The sequence below is a fragment of the Tauraco erythrolophus genome, chromosome 8, assembly GCF_009769465.1.
Source record: "Tauraco erythrolophus isolate bTauEry1 chromosome 8, bTauEry1.pri, whole genome shotgun sequence".
NCBI classification, from domain to species: domain Eukaryota; kingdom Metazoa; phylum Chordata; class Aves; order Musophagiformes; family Musophagidae; genus Tauraco; species Tauraco erythrolophus.
The window spans coordinates 5,521,189-5,548,719 of record NC_141472.1 but is presented as its reverse complement, the minus strand read 5'-3'; the positions used below and the strand labels follow the sequence as shown (position 1 = coordinate 5,548,719).

General features: G+C 48.3%; 2 protein-coding genes and 2 pseudogenes across 2 annotated transcripts; all 4 read left to right on the top strand.

Annotated features, from left to right (window-relative positions):
* Nucleotides 1–1,739: 1,739 nt before the first annotated feature.
* LOC104371611 (UDP-glucuronosyltransferase 1A6) lies at nucleotides 1,740–2,633 on the top strand. Its single transcript, XM_009982045.2, has one exon. The coding sequence runs from the start codon at nucleotides 1,740–1,742 to the stop codon at nucleotides 2,631–2,633; it is 894 nt and encodes a 297-aa protein (XP_009980347.2).
* Nucleotides 2,634–6,063: 3,430 nt separating this feature from the next.
* LOC104371553 (UDP-glucuronosyltransferase 1A8) lies at nucleotides 6,064–9,590 on the top strand. The gene is made up of 3 exons (XM_086615852.1): nucleotides 6,064–6,918; nucleotides 7,285–7,355; nucleotides 9,350–9,590. Exons 1-3 carry the CDS (start codon nucleotides 6,064–6,066, stop codon nucleotides 9,588–9,590), a joined length of 1,167 nt encoding a protein of 388 aa, XP_086471978.1.
* A 5,098-nt stretch (nucleotides 9,591–14,688) lies between these two features.
* Nucleotides 14,689–18,213, top strand: LOC147528307 (UDP-glucuronosyltransferase 1A9 pseudogene; annotated as a pseudogene).
* A 4,772-nt stretch (nucleotides 18,214–22,985) lies between these two features.
* Nucleotides 22,986–23,879, top strand: LOC147528306 (UDP-glucuronosyltransferase 1A8 pseudogene; annotated as a pseudogene).
* The last annotated feature ends 3,652 nt before the right edge of the window (nucleotides 23,880–27,531 follow it).

The following is a 27,531-nucleotide window of genomic DNA, read 5'->3' as shown; positions in this document are numbered from 1 at the left end:
GTCATCACCCACCTTGTGCCTGCAGGGCCACAGAGCCAAGGCAGCGGTTGTGCTGACACAACATCCCTCCTTCCCACTACAGCCTGTGACAGATCACAGCTCCTTATCCAAGTTCAGAGTTACCACTATCTGCTTCTGTGAACAACCACATTTGACTATTGTCTCACAGTCCCCTGAACCTAGCAAAATTTTACCCAAACAAGCCCTTATAACCAGGCCACATGAGGCAATGGCAAATGTTCCTAAAATCCCAAGTCACTGATTAACTTCACCAGCCCTCAGCTTGCCTTTGCACCCACTCCCTTCCACATTAAGGGTGCTGCAGGGTTTGGATTGCACTTTCCTGCTGCAGAAGAGAGTCACCGCAGTAGGACAAAGAGCTTTGCTGCTGTGAAAAAGTGTTAGGGCAAGACGTTTCCCTAACAGCCGCCTGATTAACCCTTTTCAGCAAATGGGGGGGTGCAAAAAAAAAAAATATTCCTGAAAAAAAAAAATTCAATCTGTGCTGTGAGAAAATACTGTTTACTAAACCAGTCAGTTTTCCAATGATCATTTTTAAGAGAAGTTTAGTTAAAACTGGAAATACTAACATGTTTAAGTTATTATTCATCTCTTTTTCCCTACAGTTTATAATAACATAAAAGATTCTGTGAGTATTTTTTTCACTTTTACCTCAGAGCTTCTACTTCCTTCTACTCTGAAGCTCTAATATTTTGTTTTCTGAAAAGTTATCACGTGCCTGAAAGAAAACTGCATTTTGCCACTTACTCAGTAGTTTCCCTACACAAGGAAGAAGCTACAGACAGTGGTAAAGTGGGAAAAAGAAATCAAAAGGCTGATAGGAAAACGTGCATTGCAAAAGCAATGCTGGGAGGCTGATGGCTCTTGCAAACCCACCCTTGTGCTGGAGCTGCTCGTTAGCTAAGGCAGGTCTGGTTCCTGGGCTCACACCTGAGACTCCACTGAGCAGTTCAAGCCCTGCAGGGAGCAGTGGTCCTTAAAACACATTTAGCACATGTCCTGTGTCTGGCCTCTACTTGATGTACAGGCAGGTGGTGAGGAGTTTCCGGCTGAGGGCCCATCTCATAGGCTGTGACACAACTGCATTACTGCTCTGAAGCAAGAACCTGGGCTTCAGCTTCACAGGTCTCCCCCTCAGCTGCCAGATCAGCCTCTCGGTGTCTCTTCTTGGTTTCATTGCAGACTGTGGGGATTCCTACTAGCTCAGAAGAGTTGGTTCATCTACCCTTTCCACTTACCCTGAGGGTCTCCTGTTCTGTCCTCAGAGAAATTATCTGAACATCCATGTTTCCAATCACAATGAAATTTGTTGAGGCTCTTTTAGTTTGTTACTGTGGTGATGCTGGAGTTCACACCAGACTTGCTTTCCTTGGTCCTGGCCAAGGTGTAAGACAGGACACAGTAATCAATGATCAAGAGAGAAATCCTAAGAAATCTGACCAGCATGTTGAGGAGCTGGTTCTCCATTGAGCACTGAGGAACTCACAATGAAACAGCATAGGAAAGGGTTTACACATAATCTGGCTTTACAAATAATGAAAAAAACCCACCAATCCCAACCCACAACCCAGAGCAGTGAATCATTAACTAGAAGATGATGGCAAAGCAGAACAGCTCAACAGATAAACCGTTCGGCTTCCTTCAGAAGTATCTTCGAGCTACTGCCTGAAGAAGACTGTCACAGTCCTGACTGATTTCACATTTCTGACCACATGAACATGACTTCGAGGCTTTGCTGTGCCTGTGCCTGGATTTTTATCCTTCTCCTTCCTGGCCTCTCAGATGGGGGGAAACTCCTGGTGGTGCCCGTGATGGGAAGCCACTGGCTTAGCATGCAAGAAGTGGTTGAAAAGCTTGCCGAGAGAGGACATGAAGTGGTGGTGCTAGTACCAGAAATAGCCTGGCAGATGAGAACAAGACGGCCAATATATATACTGAAAACATACCCAGTGACCTACACATTAGAAGAGCTGGATAACGCATTTCAAGAGTTCGTTGCTGCTCACCTGAAGGACCTGCCTTTCCCACTGAAGGCTCTAGCAAGATACAACAGCTCCGTGAACGTTTTCAATAAGTTCTATCTTCAGTGCAAGGACCTGTTCAATCACAAGGAGACCCTGCAGTACCTGAATCAAAGCCGCTTTGATGCCATCCTCACAGACGCTCTTTTTATGTGTGGAGCAACAGTTGCGAATTACTTTTCCCTTCCATTTGTGTTCTTCATGAGAGGGTTTCCTTGCAGCTTACACTACCAAGCACCACAGTGCCCAAACCCTCTGTCCTACATCCCAAGAGTATTCTCCTTCAACTCAGACCGCATGACATTTTTCCAGAGAGTGGAAAATGCACTGATTTCGCTCTTGGAGCTTGAGTACTGTAATGGTTTGTATGCAGATCCAATAAAGTTTTCCTCCAAAGTTCTTCAGAGAGATGTAACCCTGATAGACCTTCTGAACTCTGCTTCTATTTGGCTTCTGAGATTCGACTTTGTGTTTGAGTATGCCAGACCAGTGATGCCCAATATGGTCTTTGTAGGAGGTATAAACTGTGCTGTGAAGAAACCACTGCCTAAGGTATGTTCTTTTGCCTTCAAATTATCCATTTTCCAATGAAATGTGATTATGTTGTTTCTGCAGTTTAATGCTATTGAAACTTTTTTAAAAATTATTTTCATACATATTTCTTGATGTCTGCAATGGGCGCGGGGGGGTGTCAACCATTCCTCCCCTCAGCCGGCCCCGGCGCGGCGGGGCGGAACAGGGACCCAGCCGCCCTGCAACGGCCGCCCCCCTCGGCGCCTTCTTGTTGCTGTCGTTACGCAGCGGCGCCGCCGACACATCGGCCGCCAGCGCGCATGCGCAACACCCAGAGTCATGAGGCAGCAAAGCTTTGCGGCGAATAGTGATGGCTGTATCGCCTCTGTACATGGCGAAGCGAGTCCTGATCTGAGCCCCTCCCGCCGAGGCGGGCCGTCAGCCGCCACAGAACCGGCACGGCGGGGCCCGCCGCGGGGCTCCGTCCCATCCCGCCGCGGTTCGCTCCGCACACGGGCGGCAGCGCCGGGGCAGACGCCGCGGACCGGGCCGGCGGCGGCAGCGGCGGCGTTCGGGGGGCGCCGCCGGGCGCGGTGCGGGGAGCCGGGGGCGGCGCGGCTGGCGGGAGTGCCGGTGTAGCGGCATCGTTGGAAGGGGCGGGGGGGAAGGAAATTAGTCTGGCTCTCGTTCGGGGCCCTGGATCAAAAGGATGCGGTGATGGCTTTTCCAGGCCGGCAGCTCTGCACGGTTCCTCTGCCGGTGGGGCCGCGGGGGAGGCGGCGCCGGGGCTGCGGGGGGAGGCGGAAGCCGACGCCCCCTCGGCCCCGCTCTCTCCCGCCGCCCCCTTCACCGCCCCGAACGCAGCGCGCCGGGCTGTCGGCTGTCGCTGCGCCGCGGCATCCCCACGGGTGGCTGCGTCCCAAAGCTGAACGCCTGCAGCGTCCCGAGTCCCCGTTATCGATAGTTGAAGAGTTTGCCTCCGGCACGCGGGCCCATACCCACGCCAGGAGTTGTATCAGGTCGGTGCCGGTGGCAGTGCTATGCTGCTTCTCTAGCACTTCTGTCAACGCCTCAAGGACAAACTTGTGTTCCGTTGAAACTGTGCTTCCCATCGTTCCTAGCTGCTTCACCTCCTCCTGTAGACGAAATTCCTGCTTACCTCCTCCTGTTGCGGTAGCTGTCCCTTCGTTTGTCAAAGAAATTCCCTTCTTTTGTCGAAGAAATTGCTGCGCAGCCTTTTCCATTCCTAGTTCCATTGAGCTCCTCCACCGGACTTCTCGCTTCCATGTCTTTGTCCTGTCATTCGACTTGAATATCAGGTCCCTGTTTGGGCACCATTTGTGGAGGAGTAAGGCAGGGACTCAGCTGAGTGCTCCAGGTGAAAGCACAGGAGAAATCATCTATTGAACCAAGCTGGCAATCTTATATACATGCAACAAGCCCCCTTCCCGCATTTGGTCCCAATCCTCATTTACTGTAAGAACATCTTTGTGTTCTTCTTCCCAAGGTCGCTGTTCTCAGTTCTGTGTCCAGCACATATGTTGTTTTTATCTGTTGCGTGCAGTTCTCATGCACTTCTATTTTTTGTGTTCCATGATCTCATGGGAAACTCTTTTGTGTCCCACAGTCTCAGGGGAATTCAAGCTCCCACAAGCTCCCTCTTGGAAACAAGCAGGTGTTTGCAGCTGCCTTCCTAACGCTGCCACCAGGCCCAGAGTGACCCAGCTGGCACCTCACTCGCTGCCCGTGCTGGCTCTCACTGTGCTCCGCTGTGATCACCCACCTTGTGCCTGCAGGGCCACAGAGCCACAGGCAGCGGTTGTGCTGACACAACATCCCTCCTTCCCACTACAGCCTGTGACAGATCACAGCTCCTTATCCAAGTTCAGAGTTACCACTATCTGCTTCTGTGAACAACCACATTTCACCGTTGTCTCATAGTCCCCTGAACCTAGCAAAATTTTACCCAAACAAGCCCTTATAACCAGGCCACATGAGGCAATGGCAAATGTTCCTAAAATCCCAAGTCACTGATTAACTTCACCAGTCCACAGCTTGCCTTTGCACCCACTCCCTTCCACATTAAGGGTGCTGCAGGGTTTGGATTGCACTTATCCTGCTGCAGAAGAGAGTCACCGCAGTAGGACAAAGAGCTTCGCTGTTGTGAAAAAGTGTTAGGGCAAGATGTTTCCCTAACAGCTGCCTGATTAACCCTTTTCAGCAAATGGGGGGCTGCAAAAAAAAAAAAAAAAACCTTGACAAAAAAATTCCATCTGTGAGAAAATGCTGTTCACTAAACCAGTCAGTTTTCCAATTATTATTTTTAAGTGAAGTTTATTTAAAACTGGAAATAATAACATGTTTAAGTTATTATTCATCTTTTCCCTACAGCTAATAATAACATAAAAGATTCTGTGAGTATTTTTTTCACTTTTACCTCAGAGCTTCTAATTCCTTCTACTCTGAAGCTCTAATATTTTGTTTTCTGAAAAGTTATCACGTGCCTGAAAGAAAACTGCATTTTGCCACTTACTCAGTAGTTTCCCTACACAAGGGAGAAGCTACAGACAGTGGTAAAGTGGGAAAAAGAAATCAAAAGGCTGATAGGAAAACGTGCATTGCAAAAGCAATGCTGGGAGGCTGATGGCTCTTGCAAACCCACCCTTGTGCTGGAGCTGCTCATTAGCTAAGGCAGGTCTGGTTCCTGGGCTCACACCTGAGACTCCACTGAGCAGTTCAAGCCCTGCAGGGAGCAGTGGTCCTTAAAACACATGTAGCACATGTCCTGTGTCTGGCCTCTACTTGATGTACAGGCAGGTGGTGAGGAGTTTTCAGCTGAGGGCCCATCTCATAGGCTGTGACACAACTGCATTACTGCTCTGAAGCAAGAACCTGGGCTTCAGCTTCACAGGTCTCCCCCTCAGCTGCCAGATCAGCCTCTCGGTGTCTCTTCTTGGTTTCATTGTAGACTGTGGGGATTCCTACTAGCTCAGAAGAGTTGGTTCATCTGCCCTTTCCCCTTATCCTGAGGGTCTCCTGTTCTGTCCTCAGAGAAATTATCTGAACATCCATGTTTCCAATCACAATGAAATTTGTTGAGGCTCTTTTAGTTTGTTACTGTGGTGTTGGTGGTGTTCACACCAGACTTGCTTTCCTTGGTCCTGGCCAAGGTGTAAGACAGGACACAGTAATCAATGATCAAGAGAGAAATCCTAAGAAATCTGACCAGCATGTTGAGGAGCTGGTTCTCCATTGAACACTGAGGAACTCACACTGACTTAGCACTGGAAAGAGTTTACACGTAATCTGGCTTTACAAATAATAAAAAAAAAAAACCCACCAATCCCAACCCACAACCCAGAGCAGTGAATCATTAACTAGAAGCTGATGACAAAGCAGAACAGCTCAACAGATAAACCGATCAGCTTCCTTCAGAAGTATTTTCGAGCTACTGCCTGAAGACGACTTTCACAGACCTGACTGATTTCCCATTTCTGACCACGCAAACATGACTTTGAGGCTTTGCTGTGCCTGTGCCTGGATTTTTATCCTTCTCCTTCCTGGCCTCTCAGATGGAGGAAAACTCCTGGTGGTGCCCACGGTTGGAAGCCACTGGCTTAGCATGCAAGAAGTGGTTGAAAAGCTTGCCGAGAGAGGACACGAAGTGGTGGTGCTAGTACCAGAAATAGCCTGGCAGATGAGAACGAGACGGCCAATATATACACTGAAAACACACCCAGTGACCTACACATTAGAAGAGGTGGATAACGCATTTCAGGACTTCGTGGCTGCTCACTTGAAGAACCTGCCTTTCCCACTGAAGGCTCTAGCAAGATACAACAGCTCCGTGAACCTTTTCAATAAGTTCTATCTTCAGTGCAAGGACCTGTTCAATCACAAGGAGACCCTGCAGTACCTGAATCAAAGCGGCTTTGATGCCATCCTCACAGACTCTCTTTTTATGTGCGGAGCAACAGTTGCAAATTACTTTTCCCTTCCATTTGTGTTCTTCATGAGAGGGTTTCCTTGCAGCTTACACTACCAAGCACCACAGTGCCCAAACCCTCTGTCCTACATCCCGAGACTATTCTCCTTCAACTCAGACCGCATGACATTTTTCCAGAGAGTGGAAAATGCACTGATTTCGCTCTTGGAGCTTGAGTACTGTAATGCTTTATATGAAGATCCAATAAAGTTTTCCTCCAAAGTTCTTCAGAGAGATGTAACCCTGATAGACCTTCTGAACTCTGCTTCTGTTTGGCTTCTGAGATTCGACTTTGTGTTTGAGTATGCCAGACCAGTGATGCCCAATATGGTCTTTATTGGAGGTATAAACTGTGCTCAGAAGAAACCACTGCCTAAGGTATGTTCTTTTGCCTTCAAATTATCCATTTTCCAATGAAATGTGATCGTGTTGTTTCTGCAGTTTAGTGCTATTGAATTTTTTTTGAAAATTATTTTCATACCTATTTCTTGATGTTTGCATTTATGAGAATTGTTCTGCAGGGTTTTAAAGCTAATCTAGAAATTTAGATCTATTTTGATAGTTACCGTGTGGTCTCTAAAACAACTAATAGCACTAGACATTTCTTTCCAGGCACAAAGCAGGACACAAATCTCTTTCCTCTGAAATTAAGACCCTCACTTCTCAATTTTGGTCACACAATCTCACTGCGCAGTTGCGGTACAGTATCTTTGAGCTGAAAGTTATTTTCCTTTCTTCTTTCAGATTTCTTTTATACTCTTTGACAGGCTCAAGCAGAGTCCACTGAACTTAATAAAGAATAAGGCAATTAAAGAGTAATATATAATTTACAATATTAGAATAATATTATAAATAAGGCATTCTCTCATGTGAGGCTCAAGACAGTGGCAGTTTGTACTTTGAGACTTAAGAGGCAAATTCTTGCTGGTTGTATGATGTAAGTCGTTACTTCTGTCGCGGAGGGGTGCTGCTCCAGAGCTGGCCCGATCCACAACAGAGCGGCAGATCGTGGTGCACAGGGGCTTTTCCTAAGGCAGGGAAACACCAGGGGAGCAAAAAGACACCCTCAGGAGCCGGCAGCTCTGGTGGGAAACGCTGGCATGGCCTGGGTGTTGTCAGAGCAACGGCAGCCACCCCTATTCCTGCAAAAAGCAGCCTGGGGAGTACAAGCAACCAGGAGTGGTGCCAACAGAGTGTGGCGCGGCAGTTTGCACAGGAAGGGTGCAGCCACCCTGCCAGCTCAAGAGGTGAGTTTGACTGGTGACCTTCACCCTCTTAGAAGGAGCTCAGCTATGGTACCCACCTAGCAGAAGGCTGAGATCCCTGCATGTGGCAGAATGGATGTGGCAGCCAGACAGAGCTCCCATGGAAACATGCAGCCATCCAGGTCTCGGGCTGCATCTCTTTGCCCTCACCTATGGTTAATATTTTCTAATATTAATTTTCTATCCAGAGATGGGGCGGATTTGTCTACATGGGGGAAAAGGCTTCTCGCTACAGATCTATCTGGGATCGTCAATAGGGCTTTAAACTAGATGTAAAGGGGGTGGGGGGCATTGCCAGACTTGGAGGAATAACAGCCGAGGACGGCCCTCCAGTGTCTGACGAGAGGAGTGTAGGCAGGTACCTTCGGCCTGCCGCCTCCGTGATAGCAGGGGGTGGTGTGTGTAGTAAGGGGCAACACACAAGTTGCATTGAGGTAAAAGAAAATCCCACAAATAACAGCTCAGGAAATAAAGCTTCCCCCCCTAGGGGTGCAGTGGGGTCGAAAACCCAACTTACGTGCTTCTATATGAACGCACGCAGTATGGGCAATAAACAAGAGGAACTGGAAGCCCTTGTTATCCGGGGAAGCTATGACATAGTTGCCATCACTGAAACATGGTGGGATGACTCGTATAATTGGAGCGCTATAATTGTAGCAACCATGGATGGCTACAAGCTCTTCAGGAGAAGTAGAAGAGGTAGGAGGGGTGGCGGGGTTGCCCTTTATGTAAGGGAAGATCTAAACTGCTTAGAGTTAAATGTTGGGGACGACTTGGTGGGGTGTCTGTGGGTGAAAATCAAAGGGGAGCCTATGAAGGCGGATATTGTAGTGGGAATCTGCTACAGGCCACCTTATCAGGACGGTGAGGCTGATGAACTATTCTTTAAACAACTGGGGTAATTTAAACAACTGGGTAATTTAACAGCTTTTGTGTCCCACAGTCTCAGGGGAATTCAGTCTCCCACATCTCCCCCTTCTTGTTTTAGCATGATGGCAAATGCATTTCGGTTCAGGGCCCTCACAATAGCATTCTGAAAGCACTGCAATGAACAAAGCACTACACAAGCCAATATTAATAAAATTATCAATAGCATTAATCCTCCTTTCACTAAGGGTCTAAGAGAATCTACATCACTACCATCTCGATCATGCCCAAGATTCTGCTGAGCAGGAGGGTGTCAATCAGCAGGGTCATCCTGGAGAAGGGAGGCAGGCACGGCACCTTCAGGGCGTCCCCTGTTTATCCACACAGTGTGCTCCGCAGCCTCCCTCCGTTCCGCTCCGCGCCATCTGTTCTGTACCCTCGACAGAGTCTATGAAAAAGACACTGACCGGGTGTTGCTGCACGCGTGGCCAGTGCGTGCCATAAGGCTGCCAGGTACGTGCCCTGCTGGCTGACCGCGGGTTTTGCGGATCGCAACATGTTGTTCAACAACAACCCTCCCAGCTTCTAAGTCCAGTTTGTAATTCTTTGTCATTAATTTCATATTAGTCAAGTCTTTTTAAAGTCTCCTCTCACACCGGTTCTTGATTCTTTCCCAGTCTCTCTCGGGGGCCTCCCACAATTGAGGTACCAACTGCTCTTCCTCACGGGCCGACTGACACTCGTGTTGTGCGGCTGTCGGCGCTCTGTGTGTCGGCGGATGCTCTCGTTGTAGATGAGGCTTCACGCACCTGGCAGGTGCCCATCGACTTTCTTGGCCTGCAGAGACACCAGCATACCCTCTTCCCCAGGCCGTTAGCTTCTACAGTCCTTCCCACTTTCCTGTTCTCAAATCCCTAACCATGACCTGTGCCTGATTTTGACTGATCTGTGACATTTTATCCTTCCCAAAACGTTTGGCCATCGGAGCTAGATCGTCTTTCCACCGATTTTAGAAATTTAACACCTATAACGCTTCAGCTATTCTTTCATTGGGAGATTTCCCTTTCATTCCCCCTTCTGTTTTAAAGGCGTATTTTTCAAACTACCATGTGCGTGTTCTATGATCGCTTGCCCAGTAGGATTGTAAGGAATACCAGTAACATGCTCAATACCCCATGATGACAAAAATACACGTGTCCTATGAGAGGTGTATGCCAAAGTTCCTGCAAACGTAAACCACGAGGATTAACACCACACACTGGTGGCGTGATCGTATTTTGACAGCTACTACACCACTGTACGACGGAGCGGGCTTGCTCTCGTGTTAAGCCAAATTGTCGCCTAATGGCGTCAGCGTTCCGATGGTAGAATTCATGGGAGATTTCTGCCTGCATTAACGAGTTTGGCACAAGAGCTGCACTCGTGGGAGGGTCAGCTCGCCCGTTCCCTTCTGCTGTAGGCCCTGGAAGCGCGGTGTGCGCTCGCGGGTGTGCAATGGAATAGGCACGTTTGGCGTTCTGCAGCACTGAGACCCCAGATCCGCGCTGGATGTGCTGTCTCTCGGTAAATCCCGGGCCACGGGTGGCGGCAAAGGCGCCGCTCTCCAGGTGGGGCTGCGGCGGTGATGAGGCGCAGAGGCGGCGGCGGAGGCGGCATCGGGGCAGGCGGGGGGGTCAGCCCTTCCTCCCCTCGGCCGGCCCCGCTGCGGCGGGGCGGAACGGGGAGCCAGCCGCCCTGCGACGGCCGCCCCCGTCGGCACCTTCTTGTTGCTGTCGTTATCGCCGCGGCGCCGCCGCCATATCCGCCGCCACCGCGCATGCATTATACATTTTCCAATGAAATGTGATAATTTTGTTTCTGCAGTTTAGTGCTATTGAAATTTTTTGTTCTGGTAATGATTCAGTTCAACCAGGTTTTGGCAGTTGTTTTCCACAGGTTGATATCAAATTAACTTGATGGCAGTAGAGGACTTATTTGAAATAATGAGGATTTTCTGACAAGTCCAACAAAAAATGCCAGCTACAAATTAGTCTTCTCAGCGAATGTATCTTATTCATCAACCAGACACAGTTTGATTTAACTTTCATGGAGCCTGACATGTATTTCTTTCACCTGACCAAAATCTCTAAGACCATGCTGAGAGTCGTCTTTTGTTTTTAACTCCAGGCTCAGTAAAGTCAGTGAATTTGCTTTGTCCGGGTTTTCCTGACATATGGTTTCCAAACTGGCTCTCTGCACAAAGTTACTTGTGTTTGTAGAACATGGTGAAATAGAAACGTCCTGTTGAAGTGGGAAGAATTAATCTAAAATAGTGTATTGGGTGAAAGACACTTTTGTGCAAAACCCAGACGAATTTTCATACCTATTTCCTGACATTTGCACTTACGAGAATTGTTCTGCAGGGTTTTAAAGCTAATCTAGAAATTTAGATCTATTTTGATAGTTACCGTGTAGTCTCTAAAACAACTAATAGCACTAGACATTTCTTTCCAGGCACAAAGCAGGACACAAATCTCTTTCCTCTGAAATTAACTCCCTCACTTCTGAATTGTGGTCACACAATCTCACTGCGCAACTGCAGTACAGTATCTTTGAGCTGAAAGTTATTTTTCTTTCTTCTTTCAGATTTCTTTTATACTCTTTGACAGGCTTAAGCAGAGTCCACTGAACTTAATAAAGAATAAGGCAAATACGGAGTAATATTATAAATTAGAATATTAGAATAATATTATAAATAAGGCATTCTCTCATGTCATGCTCAAGACAGTGGCAGTTTCTACTTTGAGACTTAAGGGGCAAATTCTTTCTGGTTGCATGATGTAAGTTGTTACTTCTGTCGCGGAGGGGTGCTGCTCCAGAGCCGGCCCGATCCACAACAGAGGGGCAGATCTTGGTGCACAGGGGCTTTTCCTGAGGCAGGGAAATGCCAGGGGAGCAAAAAGACACCCCCAGGAGCCAGCAGCTCTCGTGGGAAACGCTGGCATGGCCTGGGTGTTGTCAGAGCAACGGCAGCCACCCCTATTCCTGCAAAAAGCAGCCTGGGGAGTGCAAGCGACCAGGAGTAGTGCCAACAGAGCGTGGCGCAGCAGTTTGCACAGGAAGGGTGCAGCCACCCTGCCAGCTCAAGAGATGAGTTTAACTGGTGGCCTTCACCCTCTTAGAAGGAGCTCAGCTACGGTACCCATCTAGCAGAAGGCTGAGTCCCCTGCATGTGGCAGAATGGATGTGGCAGCCAGACAGAGCTCCCATGGAAAAACGCAGCCATCCGGGTCTCGGGCTGCATCTCTTTGCCCTCACCTATGGTTAATATTACCTGTTACTGTATCACTCAACCACCCATGAGCATGAAGACTTTAAAGCTCCACAGATGCAACTTGTCTTTACTGCAACATATCAGTTGATTTCACAAGAAAAATTAATCAACTCAGCCGTCACGTTTTTTTTTTTCCTGATAGTTTATGATATACTGAATACAGGTTCTAGCAAAGATGCAAAGAAACTCCCTCTGTGACAGCTGATCTTCTATTTCCTATCTTTTAGCTAATTATTCAATCAAGCAACAACTTTCTTCTCCTGTAGCAGCTGAATTTCTTTAAGAGCCTTCAGCAGCAAACCTTATTGAACACCTTTTGGAAATCCAAAGGTAGCTGACAGCCCTCCATTCAGCCAACCAGTAGTTCTTCAGGCATCTCCTAAGCTCTTTGTATAAAACAGCATTACTTTAAGCCTGGTTTAGTCCTTCCCACAATAGAGGAGCTTTTAGGCTACCAGGGATTTCAGATACAGATGAGTCTGGCCAGTACTCAGAGTAGACCAGCTCCCTCTTGGAAACAAGCAGGTGTTTGCAGCTGCCTTCCTAACGCTGCCACCAGGCCCAGAGTGACCCAGCTGGCACCTCACTTGCTGCCCGTGCTGGCTCTCACTGTGCTCCGCTGTGATCACCCACCTCGTGCCTGCAGGGCCACAGAGCCACAGGCAGCGGTTTTGCTGACACAACATCCCTCCTTCCCACTACAGCCTGTGACAGATCACAGCTCCTTATCCGAGTTCAGAGTTCCCACTATCTGCTTCTGTGAACAACCACATTTCACCGTTGTCTCACAGTCCCTTGACCCTAGCAAGATTTTACCTTGAACAAGCCCTTCTATTATCCTGCTGCTGAAGAGAGTCACTGCAGTAGGACAAAGAGCTTCGCTGTTGTGAAAAAGTGGAGGATATCAAAGGCAACATGTACCAGAGCCTAGGCCTGCTTGCCAGCAGGGCTGCAAAGCCACAGGCAGTGGTTGTGCTGACACAACATCCCTCCTTCCCGCTGCAGCTCTCCAGTACAGCCCCTCTTTCTTGGGGTTGTCTATTCCTCTCCCGGCATCCCGCAGCTATGCAACTTCTTACCCAAATTTGAAGTTCCCACTGTCTTCTTGCACAGGTGACCACACGTGAGAGGTGCACAACTGTTATCTCGCATTCCCTTGAACCCAGAAAACTGACTGTTATCTCACAGTCCCCTGAACCTAGCAAAATTTTACCCAAACAAGCCCTTATAACCAGGCCACATGAGGCAATGGCAAATGTTCCTGAATTCCCAAGTCACTGATTAACTTCACCAGCCCTCAGCTTGCCTTTGCACCCACTCCCTTCCACATTAAGGGTGCTGTAGGGTTTGGATTGCACTTATCCTGCTGCAGAAGAGAGCCACCGCAGTAGGACAAAGAGCTTCGCTGTTGTGAAAAAGTGTTAGGGCAAGATGTTTCCCTAACGGCTGCCTGATTCACCCTTTTCAGCAAATGGGGGGGTGCAAAAAAAAAAAAACCCGTCATTTTTGTAATGATCATTTTTAAGTGAAGTTTATTGAAAGCTGGAAATACTAACATGTTTAAGTTATTATTCATCTTTTGTTTCCCTACAGTTTATAATAACATAAAAGATTCTGTGAGTATTTTTTTCACTTTTACCTCAGAGCTTCTACTTCCTTCTACTCTGAAGCTCTAATATTTTGTTTTCTGAAAATTATCACATGCCTGATAGAAAACTGCATTTTGCCACTTACTCAGTAGTTTCCCTACACAAGGAAGAAGCTACAGACAGTGGTAAAGTGGGAAAAAGAAATCAAAAGGCTGATAGGAAAACGTGCATTGCAAAAGCAATGCTGGGAGGCTGATGGCTCTTGCAAACCCACCCTTGTGCTGGAGCTGCTCATTAGCTAAGGCAGGTCTGGTTCCTGGGCTCACACCTGAGACTCCACTGAGCTGTTCAAGCCCTGCAGGGAGCAGTGGTCCTTAAAACACATTTAGCACATGTCCTGTGTCTGGCCTCTACTTGATGTACAGGCAGGTGGTGAGGAGTTTTCAGCTGAGGGCCCATCTCATAGGCTGTGACACAACTGCATTACTGCTCTGAAGCAAGAACCTGGGCTTCAGCTTCACAGGTCTCCCCCTCAGCTGCCAGATCAGCCTCTTTGTGTCTCTTCTTGGTTTCATTGTAGACTGTGGGGATCCCTACTAGCTCAGAAGTGTTGGTTCATCTGCCCTTTCCACTTACCCTGAGGGTCTCCTGTTCTGTCCTCAGAGAAATTACCTGAACATCCATGTTTCCAATCACAATGAAATTTGTTGAGGCTCTTTTAGTTTGTTACTGTGGTGTTGGTGGTGTTCACACTGGACTTGCTTTCCTTGGTCCTGGCCAAGGAGTAAGACAGGACACAGTAATCAATGATCAAGAGAGAAATCCTAAGAAATCTGACCGCATGTTGAGGAGCTGGTTCTCCATTGAACACTGAGGAACTCGCAATGACTCAACACAAGAAAGGGTTTACAAGTAATCTGGCTTTACAAATAATGAAAAAAAACCCAAGCCCAACGCACAACCCAGAGCAGTGAATCATTAACTAGAAGATTATGACAAAGCAGAACAGCTCAACATATAAACCGATCAGCTTCCTTCAGAAGTATCTTCTAAGCTACTGCCTGAAGAAGACTTTCAAAGTCCTGACTGATTTCACATTTCTGACCACGCGAACATGACTTCGAGGCTTTGCTGTGCCTGTGCCTGGATTTTTATCCTTCTCCTTCCTGGCCTCTCAAATGGAGGGAAACTCCTGGTGGTGCCCATGGTTGGAAGCCACTGGCTTAGCATGCAAGAAGTTGTTGCAAAGCTCGCCGAGAGAGGACACGAAGTGGTGGTGCTTCTACCAGAAGTAACATGGGAGATAAGAACAAGACAGGCACTATACACAGTGAAAACATACCCAGTGACCGGCACATTAGAAGAGCTGGATAACGCATTTCAAGAGTGTGTTGCTGCTCACATGAAGAACCTGCCTTTCCCACTGAACGTTCAAGCAATATACAGCTGCTCCGTGAACGTTTTCAATAAGTTCTTTGTTCAGTGCAAGGACCTGTTCGATCACAAGGAGACCCTGCAGTACCTGAATCAAAGCCGCTTTGATGCCGTCCTAACAGACCCTATTTTCATGTGTGGAGCAATAGTTGCGAATTACTTTTCTCTTCCATTTGTGTTCTTCATGAGAGGGCTTCCTTGCAGCTTACACTATGAAGCACCACAGTGCCCAAATCCTCTGTCCTACATCCCAAGAGTATTCTCCTTCAACTCAGACCGCATGACATTTTTCCAGAGAGTGGAAAATGCACTGATTTCACTCTTGGAGCTTGAGTACTGTAATGGTTACTACGCAGATGCATTAAAGCTTTCTTCTGAAGTTCTTCAGAGGGATGTAACCCTGATAGACCTTCTGAACTCTGCTTCTGTTTGGCTTCTGAGATTCGACTTTGTGTTTGAGTATGCCAGACCAGTGATGCCCAATATGGTCTTTGTAGGAGGTATAAACTGTGCTCTGAAGAAACCACTGCCTAAGGTATGTTCTTTTGCCTTCAAATTATCCATTTTCCAATGAAATGTGATCATGTTGTTCCTGGAGTTTAGTGCTACTGAAATTTTTTATCAAGTTTTCATACCTAATTCTTGATGTTTGCACTTACGAGAATTGTTCTGCAGGGTTTTAAAGCTAATCTAGAAATTTAGATCTATTTTGATAGTTACCGTGTGGTCTCTAAAACAACTAATAGCACTAGACGTTTCTTTCCAGGCACAAAGCAGGACACAAATCTCTTTCCTCTGAAATTAAGTCCCTCACTTCTGAATTGTGGTCCCACAATCTCACTGCGCAACTGCAGTACAGTATCTTTGAGCTGAAAGTTATTTTTCTTTCTTCTTTCAGATTACTTGTATACTCTTTGACAGGCTCAAGCAGAGTCCACTGAACTTAATAAAGAATGAGGCAAATAAAGAGTGATATTGTAAATTAGAATATTAGAATAATATTATAAATAAGGCATTCTCTCATGTGAGAATCAAGACAGTGGCACTTTGTAGTTTGAGACTTAAGAGGCAAATTCTTGCTGGTTGCATGATGTAAGTCGTTACTTCTGTCGCGGAGGGGTGCTGCTCCAGAGCCGGCCCGATCCACAACAGAGGGGCAGATCTTGGTGCACAGGGCCTTTTCCTGAGGCAGGGAAATGCCAGGGGAGCAAAAAGACACCCCCAGGAGCCGGCAGCTCTGGTGGGAAACGCTGGCATGGCCTGGGTGTTGTCAGAGCAACGGCAGCCACCCCTATTCCTGCAAAAAGCAGCCTGGGGAGTGCAAGCGACCAGGAGTGGTGCCAACAGAGCGTGACACGGCAGTTTGCACAGGAAGGGTGCAGCCACCCTGCCAGCTCAAGAGATGAGTTTAACTGGTGACCTTCACCCTCTCAGAAGGAGCTCAGCTACGGTACCCACCTAGCAGAAGGCTGAGTCCCCTGCACGTGGCAGAATGGATGTGGCAGCCCAGACAGAGCTCCCATGGAAACATGCAGCCATCCAGGTCTCGGGCTGCATCTCTTTGCCCTCACCTATGGTTAATATTTTCTAATATTAATTTTCTATCCAGAGATGGGGCGGATTTGTCTCCACGGGGGAAAAGGCTTCTTGCTACAGAACTATCTGGGATCGTCAATAGGGCTTTAAACTAGATGTGAATGGGGTGGGGGGCATTGCCAGACTTGGAGGAATAACAGCCGAGGACGGCCCTCCAGTGTCTGATGAGAGGAGTGTAGGCAGGTACCTTCGGCCTGCCGCCTCAGTGATAGCAGGGGGTGGTGTGTGTAGTAAGGGGCAACACACAAGTTGCATTGAGGTAAAAGAAAATCCCACAAATAACAGCTCAGGAAATAAAGCTTCCCCCCCTAGGGGTGCAGTGGGGTCGAAAACCCAACTTACGTGCTTCTATATGAACGCACGCAGTATGGGCAATAACCAAGAGGAACTGGAAGCCCTTGTTATTTGGGAAACTATAACATAGTTGCCATCACTGAAACATGGTGGGATGACTCCTATAATTGGAGCGCTATAATTGTAGCAACCATGGATGGCTACAAGCTCTTCAGGAGGGATAGGAGAAGTAGGAGGGGTGGCGGGGTTGCCCTTTATGTAAGGGAAGATCTAAACTGCTTAGAGTTAAATGTTGGGGACGACTTGGTGGGGTGTCTGTGGGTGAAAATCAAAGGGGAGCCTATTAAGGCGGATATTGTAGTGGGAATCTGCTACAGGCCACCCTATCAGGACGGTGAGGCTGATGAACTATTCCTTAAACAACTGGGGTAATTTAAACAACTGGGTAATTTAACAACTTTTGTGTCCCACATTCTCAGGGGAATTCAGTCTCCCACATCTCCCCCTTCTTGTTTTAGCATGATGGCAAATGCCTTTCGGTTCAGGGCCCTCACAAAAGCATTCTGAAAGCACTGCAATGAACAAAGCACTACACAAGCCAATATTAATAAAATTATCAATAGCATTAATCCTCCTTTCACTAAGGGTCTAAGAGAATCTACATCACTACCATCTCGATCATGCCCAAGATTCCGCTGAGCAGGAGGGTGTCAATCAGCAGGGTCATCCTGGAGAAGGGAGGCAGGCACGACACCTTCAGGGCGTCCCTTGTTTATCCACACAGCGTGCTCCGCAGCCTCCCTCCGTTCCGCTCCGCGCCATCTGTTCTGTACCCTCGACAGAGTCTATGAAAAAGACACTGACCGGGTGTTGCTGCACGCGTGGCCAGTGCGTGCCATAAGGCTGCCAGGTACGTGCCCTGCTGGCTGACCGCGGGTTTTGCGGATCGCAACATGTTGTTCAACAACAACCCTCCCAGCTTCTAAGTCCAGTTTGTAATTCTTTGTCATTAATTTCATATTAGTCAAGTCTTTTTAAAGTCTCCTCTCACACCGGTTCTTGATTCTTTCCCAGTCTCTCTCGGGGGCCTCCCACAATTGAGGTACCAACTGCTCTTCCTCACGGGCCGACTGACACTCGTGTTGTGCGGCTGTCGGCGCTCTGTGTGTCGGCGGATGCTCTCGTTGTAGATGAGGCTTCACGCACCTGGCAGGTGCCCATCGACTTTCTTGGCCTGCAGAGACACCAGCATACCCTCTTCCCCAGGCCGTTAGCTTCTACAGTCCTTCCCACTTTCCTGTTCTCAAATCTCTAACCATGACCTGTGCCTGATTTTGACTGATCTGTGACATTTTATCCATCCCAAAATGTTTAGCCATCGGAGCTAGATCGTCTTTCCACCGATTTTAGAAATTTAACACCTATAACGCTTCACCTATTCTTTCATTGGGAGATTTCCCTTTCATTCCCCCTTCTGTTTTAAAGGCGTATTTTTCAAACTACCATGTGCGTGTTCTATGATCGCTTGCCCAGTAGGATTGTAAGGAATACCAGTAACATGCTCAATACCCCATGATGACAAAAATACACGTGTCCTATGAGAGGTGTATGCCAAAGTTCCTGCAAACGTAAACCACGAGGATTAACACCACACACTGGTGGCGTGATCGTATTTTGACAGCTACTACACCACTGTACGACGGAGCGGGCTTGCTCTCGTGTTAAGCCAAATTGTCGCCTAATGGCGTCAGCGTTCCGATGGTAGAATTCATGGGAGATTTCTGCCTGCATTAACGAGTTTGGCACAAGAGCTGCACTCGTGGGAGGGTCAGCTCGCCCGTTCCCTTCTGCTGTAGGCCCTGGAAGCGCGGTGTGCGCTCGCGGGTGTGCAATGGAATAGGCACGTTTGGCGTTCTGCAGCACTGAGACCCCAGATCCGCGCTGGATGTGCTGTCTCTCGGTAAATCCCGGGCCACGGGCGGCGGCAAAGGCGCCGCTCTCCAGGTGGGGCTGCGGCGGTGATGAGGCGCAGAGGCGGCGGCGGAGGCGGCATCGGGGCAGGCGGGGGGGTCAGCCCTTCCTCCCCTCGGCCGGCCCCGCTGCGGCGGGGCGGAACGGGGACCCAGCCGCCCTGCGACGGCCGCCCCCGTCGGCACCTTCTTGTTGCTGTCGTTATCGCCGCGGCGCCGCCACCATATCCGCCGCCACCGCGCATGCATTATACATTTTCCAATGAAATGTGATAATTTTGTTTCTGCAGTTTAGTGCTATTGAAATTTTTTGTTCTGGTAATGATTCAGTTCAACCAGGTTTTGGCAGTTGTTTTCCACAGGTTGATATCAAATTAACTTGATGGCAGTAGAGGACTTATTTGAAATAATGAGGATTTTCTGACAAGTCCAACAAAAAATGCCAGCTACAAATTAGTCTTCTCGGCGAATGTATCTTATTCATCAACCAGACACAGTTTGATTTAACTTTCATGGAGTCTGACATGTATTTCTTTCACCTGACCAAAATCTCTAAAACCATGCTGAGAGTCGTCTTTTGTTTTTAACTCCAGGCTCAGTAAAGTCAGTGAATTTGCTTTGTCCGGGTTTTCCTGACATATGGTTTCCAAACTGGCTGTCTGCATTAAGCTTCTTCTGTTTGTAGAACATGGTGAAATAGAAACGTCCTGTTGAAGTGGGAAGAATTAATCTAAAATAGTGTATTGGGTGAAAGACACTTTTGTGCAAAACCCAGACGAATTTTCATACCTATTTCCTGACATTTGCACTTACGAGAATTGTTCTGCAGGGTTTTAAAGCTAATCTAGAAATTTAGATCTATTTTGATAGTTACCGTGTAGTCTCTAAAACAACTAATAGCACTAGACATTTCTTTCCAGGCACAAAGCAGGACACAAATCTCTTTCCTCTGAAATTAACTCCCTCACTTCTGAATTGTGGTCACACAATCTCACTGCGCAAATGCAGTACAGTATCTTTGAGCTGAAAGTTATTTTTCTTTCTTCTTTCAGATTACTTGTATACTCTTTGACAGGATTAAACAGAGTCCACTGAACTTAATAAAGAATAAGGCAATTAAAGGGTAATATTATAAATTAGAATTTTATAATAATATAATAAATAAGGCATTCTCTCATGTGAGGCTCAAGACAGTGGCACTTTGTAGTTTGAGACTTAAGAGGCAAATTCTTGCTGGTTGCATGATGTAAGTCGTTACTTCTGTCGCGGAGGGGTGCTGCTCCAGAGCTGGCCCGATCCACAATAGAGCGGCAGATCTTGGTGCACAGGGGCTTTTCCTAAGGCAGGGAAACGCCAGGGGAGCAAAAAGACACCCCCAGGAGCCAGCAGCTCTCCCAGGAGTCACTGACATGGCCTGGGTTTTTTTGAGAGCACAACAGCAGCCACCCTTATTCCTGCAAAAAGCAGCCTGGGGAGTGCAAGCGACCAGGAGTGGTGCCAACAAAGCGTGGCACGGCAGTTTGCACAGGAAGGGTGCAGCCACCCTGCCAGCTCAAGAGGTGAGTTTAACTGGTGACCTTCACCCTCTCAGAAGGAGCTCAGCTACGGTACCCATCTAGCAGAAGGCTGAGTCCCCTGCATGTGGCAGAATGGATGTGGCAGCCAGACAGAGCTCCCATGGAAACATGCAGCCATCCGGATCTCGGGCTGCATCTCTTTGCCCTCACCTACGGTTAATATTACCTGTTATCGTATCACCCAACCACCCATGAGCATGAAGACTTTAAAGCTCCACAGATGCAACTTGTCTTTACTGCAGCATATCAGTTGATTTCACAAGAAAAATTAATCTACTCAGCATTCACTGTCTTTTTTTCCTGATAGTTTATGATATGCTGAATACAGGTCCTAGCAAAGATGCAAAGAAACTCCCTCTGACTCCCCTCTGTGACAGCTGATCTTCTATTTCCTATCTTTTAGCTAGTTATTCCATCAAGCAACAACTTTCTTCTCCTGTAGCAGCTGAATTTCTTTAAGAGCCTTCAGCAGCAAACCTTATTGAACACCTTTTGGAAATCCAAAGGTAGCTGACAGCCCTCCATTCAGCCAACTGGTAGTTCTTCAGGCATCTCCTAAGCTCTTTGTATAAAACAGCATAACATTAAGCCTGGTTTAGTCCTTCCCACAGTAGAGCAGTTTTTAGGCTATCTGGGAATTTCAGATACAGATGAGTCTGGCCAGTGCTCAGAGAAGACCAGCTCCCTCTTGGAAACAAGCAGGTGTTTGCAGCTGCCTTCCTAATGCTGCCACCAGGCCCAGAGTGACCCAGCTGGCACCTCACTTGCTGCCAGTGCTGGCTCTCACTGTGCTCCGCTGTGATCATCCACCTCGTGCCTGCAGGGCCACAGAGCCACAGGCAGCAGTTCTGCTGACACAACATCCCTCCTTCCCACTACAGCCTGTGACAGATCACAGCTCCTTATCCAAGTTTAGAGTTCCCACTATCTGCTTCTGGGAACAACCACATTTGACCGTTGTCTCACAGTCCCCTGAACCTAGCAAAATTTTACCCAAATAAGCCCTTATAACCAGGCCACATGAGGCAATGGCAAATGTTCCTGAATTCCCAAGTCACTAATTCACCAGCCCTCAGCTTGCCTTTGCACCCACTCCCTTCCACATTAATGGTGCTGCAGGGTTTGGATTGCACTTATCCTGCTGCAGAAGAGAGTCACCACAGTAGGACAAAGAGCTTTGCTGCTGTGAAAAAGTGTTAGGGCAAGATGTTTCCCTAACGGCTCTCTGATTAACCCTTTTCAGCAAATAGGGGTGATGCAAAAAAAAAAAAAAATATTCCTGAAAAAAAAAAATTCAATCTGTGAGAAAATACTGTTTACTAAACCAGTCAGTTTTCCAATGATCATTTTTAAGTGAAGTTTATTTAAAACTGGAAATAATAACATGTTTAAGTTATTATTCATCTCTTTTTCCCTACAGTTTATAATAACGTAAAAGATTCTGAGAGTATTTGTTTCACTTTTACCTCAGAGCTTCTACTTCCTTCTATTTTGAAGATCTAATATTTTGTTTTCTGAAAAGTTATCACATGCTTGAAAGAAAACTGCATTTTGCCACTTACTCAGTAGTTTCCCTACACAAGGGAGAAGCTACAGGCATTGGTAAAGTGGGAAAAAGAAATCAAAAGGCTGATAGGAAAACGTGCATTGCAAAAGCAATGCTGGGAGGCTGATGGCTCTTGCAAACCCACCCTTGTGCTGAAGCTGCTCGTTAGCTAAGGCAGGTCTGGTTCCTGGGCTCACACCTGAGACTCCACTGAGCAGTTCAAGCCCTGCAGGGAGCAGTGGTCCTTAAAACACATTTAGCACATGTCCTGTGTCTGGCCTCTACTTGATGTACAGGCAGGTGGTGAGGAGTTTTCAGCTGAGGGCCCATCTCATAGGCTGTGACACAACTGCATTACTGTTCTGAAGCAAGAACCTGGGCTTCAGCTTCACAGGTCTCCCCCTCAGCTGCCAGATCAGCCTCTCTGTGTCTCTTCTTGGTTTCATTGTAGACTGTGGGGATCCCTACTAGCTCAGAAGTGTTGGTTCATCTGCCCTTTCCACTTACCCTGAGGGTCTCCTGTTCTGTCCTCAGAGAAATTACCTGAACATCCATGTTTCCAATCACAATGAAATTTGTTGAGGCTCTTTTAGTTTGTTAATGTGGTGTTGGTGGTGTTCACACCAGACTTGCTTTTCTTGGTCCTGGCCAAGGTGTAAGACAGGACACAGTAATCAATGATCAAGAGAGAAATCCTAAGAAATCTGACCAGCATGTTGAGGAGCTGGTTCTCCATTGAACACTGAGGAACTCACAATGAAACAGCATAGGAAAGGGGTTACAAGTAATCTGACTTTATGAGTTATGAAAAAAAAAAAACAACAACCAATCCCAACCCACAACCCAGAGCAGTGAATCATTAGCTAGAAGCTGATGAAAAAGCAGAACAGCTCAACAGAAAAACCGTTCGGCTTCCTTCAGAAGTATCTTCAAGCTACTCCCTGAAGTCGACTTTCAAAGTCCTGACTGATTTCACATTTCTGACCACATGAATATGACTTCGAGGCTTTGCTGTGCCTGTGCTTGGATTTTTATCCTTCTCCTTCCTGGCCTCTCAGATGGAGGGAAACTCCTGGTCGTGCCCATGGTTGGAAGCCACTGGCTTAGCATGCAAGAAGTGGTTGAAAAACTCGCCGAGAGAGGACACGAAGTGGTGGTGCTTGTACCAGAAATAGCCTGGCAGATGAGAACAAGACAGCCAATATATACACTGAAAACATACCCAGTGACCTACACATTAGAAGAGCTGGATAACGCATTTCAAGACTTCGTGGCTGCTCAGTTCAAGAGCCTGCCTTTCCCACTGAAGGCTCTAGCAAGATACAACAGCTCTGTGAACCTTTTCAATAAGTTCTATCTTCAGTGCAAGGACCTGTTCAATCACAAGGAGACCCTGCAGTACCTGAATCAAAGCCGCTTTGATGCCATCCTCACAGACGCTTTTTTTATGTGCGGAGCAACAGTTGCGAATTACTTTTCTCTTCCATTTGTGTTCTTCATGAGAGGGTTTCCTTGCAGCTTACACTACCAAGCACCACAGTGCCCAAACCCTCTGTCCTACATCCCGAGACTATTCTCCTTCAACTCAGACCACATGACATTTTTCCAGAGAGTGGAAAATGCACTGATTTCACTCTTGGAGCTTGAGTATTGTAATGGTTACTACGCAGATGCATTAAAGCTTTCTTCTGAAGTTCTTCAGAGAGATGTAACCCTGATAGACCTTCTGAACTCTGCTTCTATTTGGCTTCTGAGATTCGACTTTGTGTTTGAGTATGTCAGACCAGTGATGCCCAATATGGTCTTTATAGGAGGTATAAACTGTGCTCAGAAGAAACCACTGCCTAAGGTATGTTCTTTTGCCTTCAAATTCTACGTTTTCCAATGAAATGTGATCATGTTGTTTCTGCAGTTTAGTGCTATTGAAATTTTTTTTTAAAATTATTTTCATACCTATTTCTTGATGTTTGCATTGGGCGGGTGGGGGAGTCAGCCACTCCTCCTCTCAGCCGGCCCCGGTGCGGCGGGGCGGAACGGGGACCCAGCCGACATGCAACGGCCGCCCCCGTCGGCGCCTTCTTGTTTTTGTCGTTATCGCCGCGGCTCCGGCCGCCACCGACGCATGCGCCGCCGCCGACACATCCGCCACATCCAGAGTCATGAGGCAGCAAAGTTTTGCGGCGAACACTGACGGCCGTATCGCCTTTGTACATGGCGAAGCGAGTCCTGATCTGAGCCCCTCCCGCCGAGGCGGGTCGTCAGCCGCCACAGAACCGGCACGGCGGGGCCCGCCGCGGGGCTCCGTCCCCTCCCGCCGCGGTTCGCTCCGCACACGGGCGGCAGCGCCGGGGCAGACGCCGCGCCCGCGGCCCCGGCGTTCGCGGTGCGGGGGAGCCGAGGGCGGCGCGGCTGGCGGGAGTGCCGGTGTAGCGGCATCGTTGGAAGGGGCGGGGGGGGAAGGAAATTAGTCTGGCTCTCGTTCGGGGCCCTGGATCAAAAGGATGCGGTGATGGCTTTTCCAGGCCGGCAGCTCTGCACGGTTCCTCTGCCGGTGGGGCCGCGGGGGAGGCGGCGCCGGGGCTGCGGGGGGAGGCGGAAGCCGACGCCCCCTCGGCCCTGCTCTCTCCCGCCGGCCCCTTCACCGCCCCGAACGCAGCGCGCCGGGCTGTCGGCTGTCGCTGCGCCGCGGCATCCCCACGGGTGGCTGCGTCCCAAAGCTGAACGCCTACAGCGTCCCGAGTCCCCGTTATCGATAGTTGAAGAGTTTGCCTCCGGCACGTGGGCCCATACCCACGCCAGGAGCTGTATCAGGTCGGTGCCGGTGGCAGTGCTATGCTGCTTCTCTAGCACTTCTGTCAACGCCTCAAAGACAAACTTGTGTTTTGTTGAAACCCTGCTTCCCATCGTTCCTAGCTGCTTCACTTCCTACTGTAGACGAAATTCCTGCTTACCTCCTCCTGTTGAGGTAGCTGTCCCTTCTTTTGTCAAAGAAATTCCCTTCTTTTGTCGAAGAAATCGCTGCGCAGCCTTTTCCATTCCTAGTCCAGTTGAGCTCCTCCACTGGACTTCTCTCTTCCATATCTTTGTTGTCAGTCGACTTGAATATCAGGTCCCTGTTGCTTGCGGTTCTCATGCACTTCTATTTTTTGTGTTCCATGATCTCATGGGAAACTCTTTTGTGTCCCACAGTCTCAGGGGAATTCAGTCTCCCACAAGCTCCCTCTTGGAAACAAGCAGGTGTTTGCAGCTGCCTTCCTAACGCTGCCACCAGGCCCAGAGTGACCCAGCTGGCACCTCACTCGCTGCCAGTGCTGGCTCTCACTGTGCTCTGCTGTGATCACCCACCTCGTGCCTGCAGGGCACAGAGCCACAGGCAGCAGTTGTGCTGACACAACATCCCTCCTTCCCACTACAGCCTGTGACAGATCACAGCTCCTTATCCAAGTTCAGAGTTCCCACTATCTGCTTCTGGGAACAACCACGTTTCACCGTTGTCTCACAGTCCCCTGAACCTAGCAAAATTTTACCCAAACAAGCCCTTATAACCAGGCCACATGAGGCAATGGCAAATGTTCCTGAATTCCCAAATCACTGACTAAATTCACCAGTCCACAGCTTGCCTTTGCACCCTCTCCCTTCCACATTAAGGGTGCTGCAGGGTTTGGACTGCACTTATGCTGCTGCAGAAGAGAGCCACCGCAGTAGGACAAAGAGCTTCGCTGTTGTGAAAAAGTGTTAGGGCAAGATGTTTCCCTAACGGCTTCCTGATTAACCCTTTTCAGCAAATGGGGGGGTGCAAAAAAAAAAACCTTGAAAAAAAAAAATCAATCTGTGAGAAAATGCTGTTTACTAAACCAGTCAGTTTTCCAATGATCATTTTTAAGTGAAGTTTATTTAAAGCTGGAAATAATAACATGTTTAAGATATAAAAAACATAATCAGGAAGACCCAGAAAAGGCAACCCAAAACAAAGGGCATTCTGATTCCGCACCCCACACGGCACAGAAGACAGTAAGTCAAAGGTGAGCCACGAATGGAAGGAAGTCCATGCTCGGGGCAACAGGCGACCCCCCTGCTCCTTGCCTACCTCAGCTCCCCAGGTGGCCCTGAACAACAGGTATGAGGCTCTGGAGGTGGAAGGCCCGTCGATGGATGGTGAAGCTGAGGGACCATCTACACTGGAGGTGTCACCAGGGTCAGAGAGGACTACCTGTTGTATCAAGACCGCCTCCACAGGGAAGAAAAGAAGGGTAGCAGTTATAGGCAACTCCCATCTGAAGGGGATGGAAGGTCCAATACGCCGGGCCGACCCTGCTCTGAGGGAAGTCTGCTGCCTCCCTGGAGCCCGGGTTAAAGACGCCGCTAGGAAACTTCCTAGCCTGGTACAGCCCACGGACTACTACCCATTATTGCTCTTTCATGTGGGTGGAGATGAAACTGAAACAAGGAGTCCACAGTCGATCAAGAGGGATTTCAGGACCCTGGGACAGGTGGTAAGAGGATCTGGGGCACAGGTAATCTGTTCATCCATCCTTCCAGTTGAGAGCAATGACACTGGAAGAAGCAAGTGCATTCAGTCGATTAATAAGTGGCTCTGTGGCTGGTGTCATCGCCACAATTTTGGCTTTTTAGACAATGGCATGGGCCACATGGCACCAGGCCTACTGGCACCAGACAGGACTTGTCTTTCTCAGAGGGGAACAAGGGTCTTAGTGCAACAGCTAGTAGGGCTCATTGACAGGGCTTTAAACTAGATTCGAAGGGGGAGGGGGGTAATATCAAGAATGATAAAGATATGCTGGAAGTACCTGTAGAACAGAAGAAGGGAATTCCAGCCACTCCAGCCAGGAAGTCAGATTCATCTGGGGCCCAACTTAAATGCCTTTATGTCAATGCGCGCAGCATGGGGAACAAGCAAGAGGAATTAGAAGTGTGTGCGCTCCTGTTGGAATATGATTTTATTGGAATCACGGAGACGTGGTGGGATGAATCCTATGACTGGAGTGTCAAAATAGAAGGGTACAGGCTCTTTAGGAAGGATAGGCAGGGGAGAAGAGGTGGAGGGGTTGCCCTCTATGTCAAAGACCAGTTGGAGTGCATGGAGCTACACCTGGGGATGGATGAGGTCCCAACTGAGAGCTTATGGGTTAGGATTAAAGGGAGAGCAGGGACAGGGGACATAGTAGTAGGGGTCTGCTACAGACCACCTGACCAGGAAGACTGGGTGGATGAGGCCCTCTACAGACAGATAGGAGCTGCCTCACATTCACGAGCCCTGGTCCTCATGGGGGACTTCAACCACCCCGATATCTGTTGGAAGGACAACACAGCAGGGCATAGGCAATCCAGGAGGTTCCTGGAATGCATGGATGACAACTTCCTTCTCCAAGTGGTAGAGGAACCAACGAGGAGAAGTGCTTTGCTGGACCTTGTTCTCACCAACAAAGACGGGCTGGTAGGGAACGTGATGCTCAAGGACACCTTGGCTGCAGTGATCATGAAATGGTGGAATTCAAGATACTTAGGGAAGCAAGGAGGGT

What these genes read in the sequence shown, in the direction of transcription:
- LOC104371611 (XM_009982045.2), top strand. Translation starts at nt 1,740, where the DNA reads ATGACTTCGAGGCTTTGCTGTGCCTGTGCCTGGATTTTTATCCTTCTC.
- LOC104371553 (XM_086615852.1), top strand. Translation starts at nt 6,064, where the DNA reads ATGACTTTGAGGCTTTGCTGTGCCTGTGCCTGGATTTTTATCCTTCTC. An exon ending in AGAAGAAACCACTGCCTAAG is followed by an intron (nt 6,919 to 7,284) that starts GTATGTTCTTTT and finishes TTCTTCTTTCAG; the next exon opens with ATTTCTTTTATACTCTTTGA. An exon ending in AAGAATAAGGCAATTAAAGA is followed by an intron (nt 7,356 to 9,349) that starts GTAATATATAAT and finishes ATTCTTTCCCAG; the next exon opens with TCTCTCTCGGGGGCCTCCCA.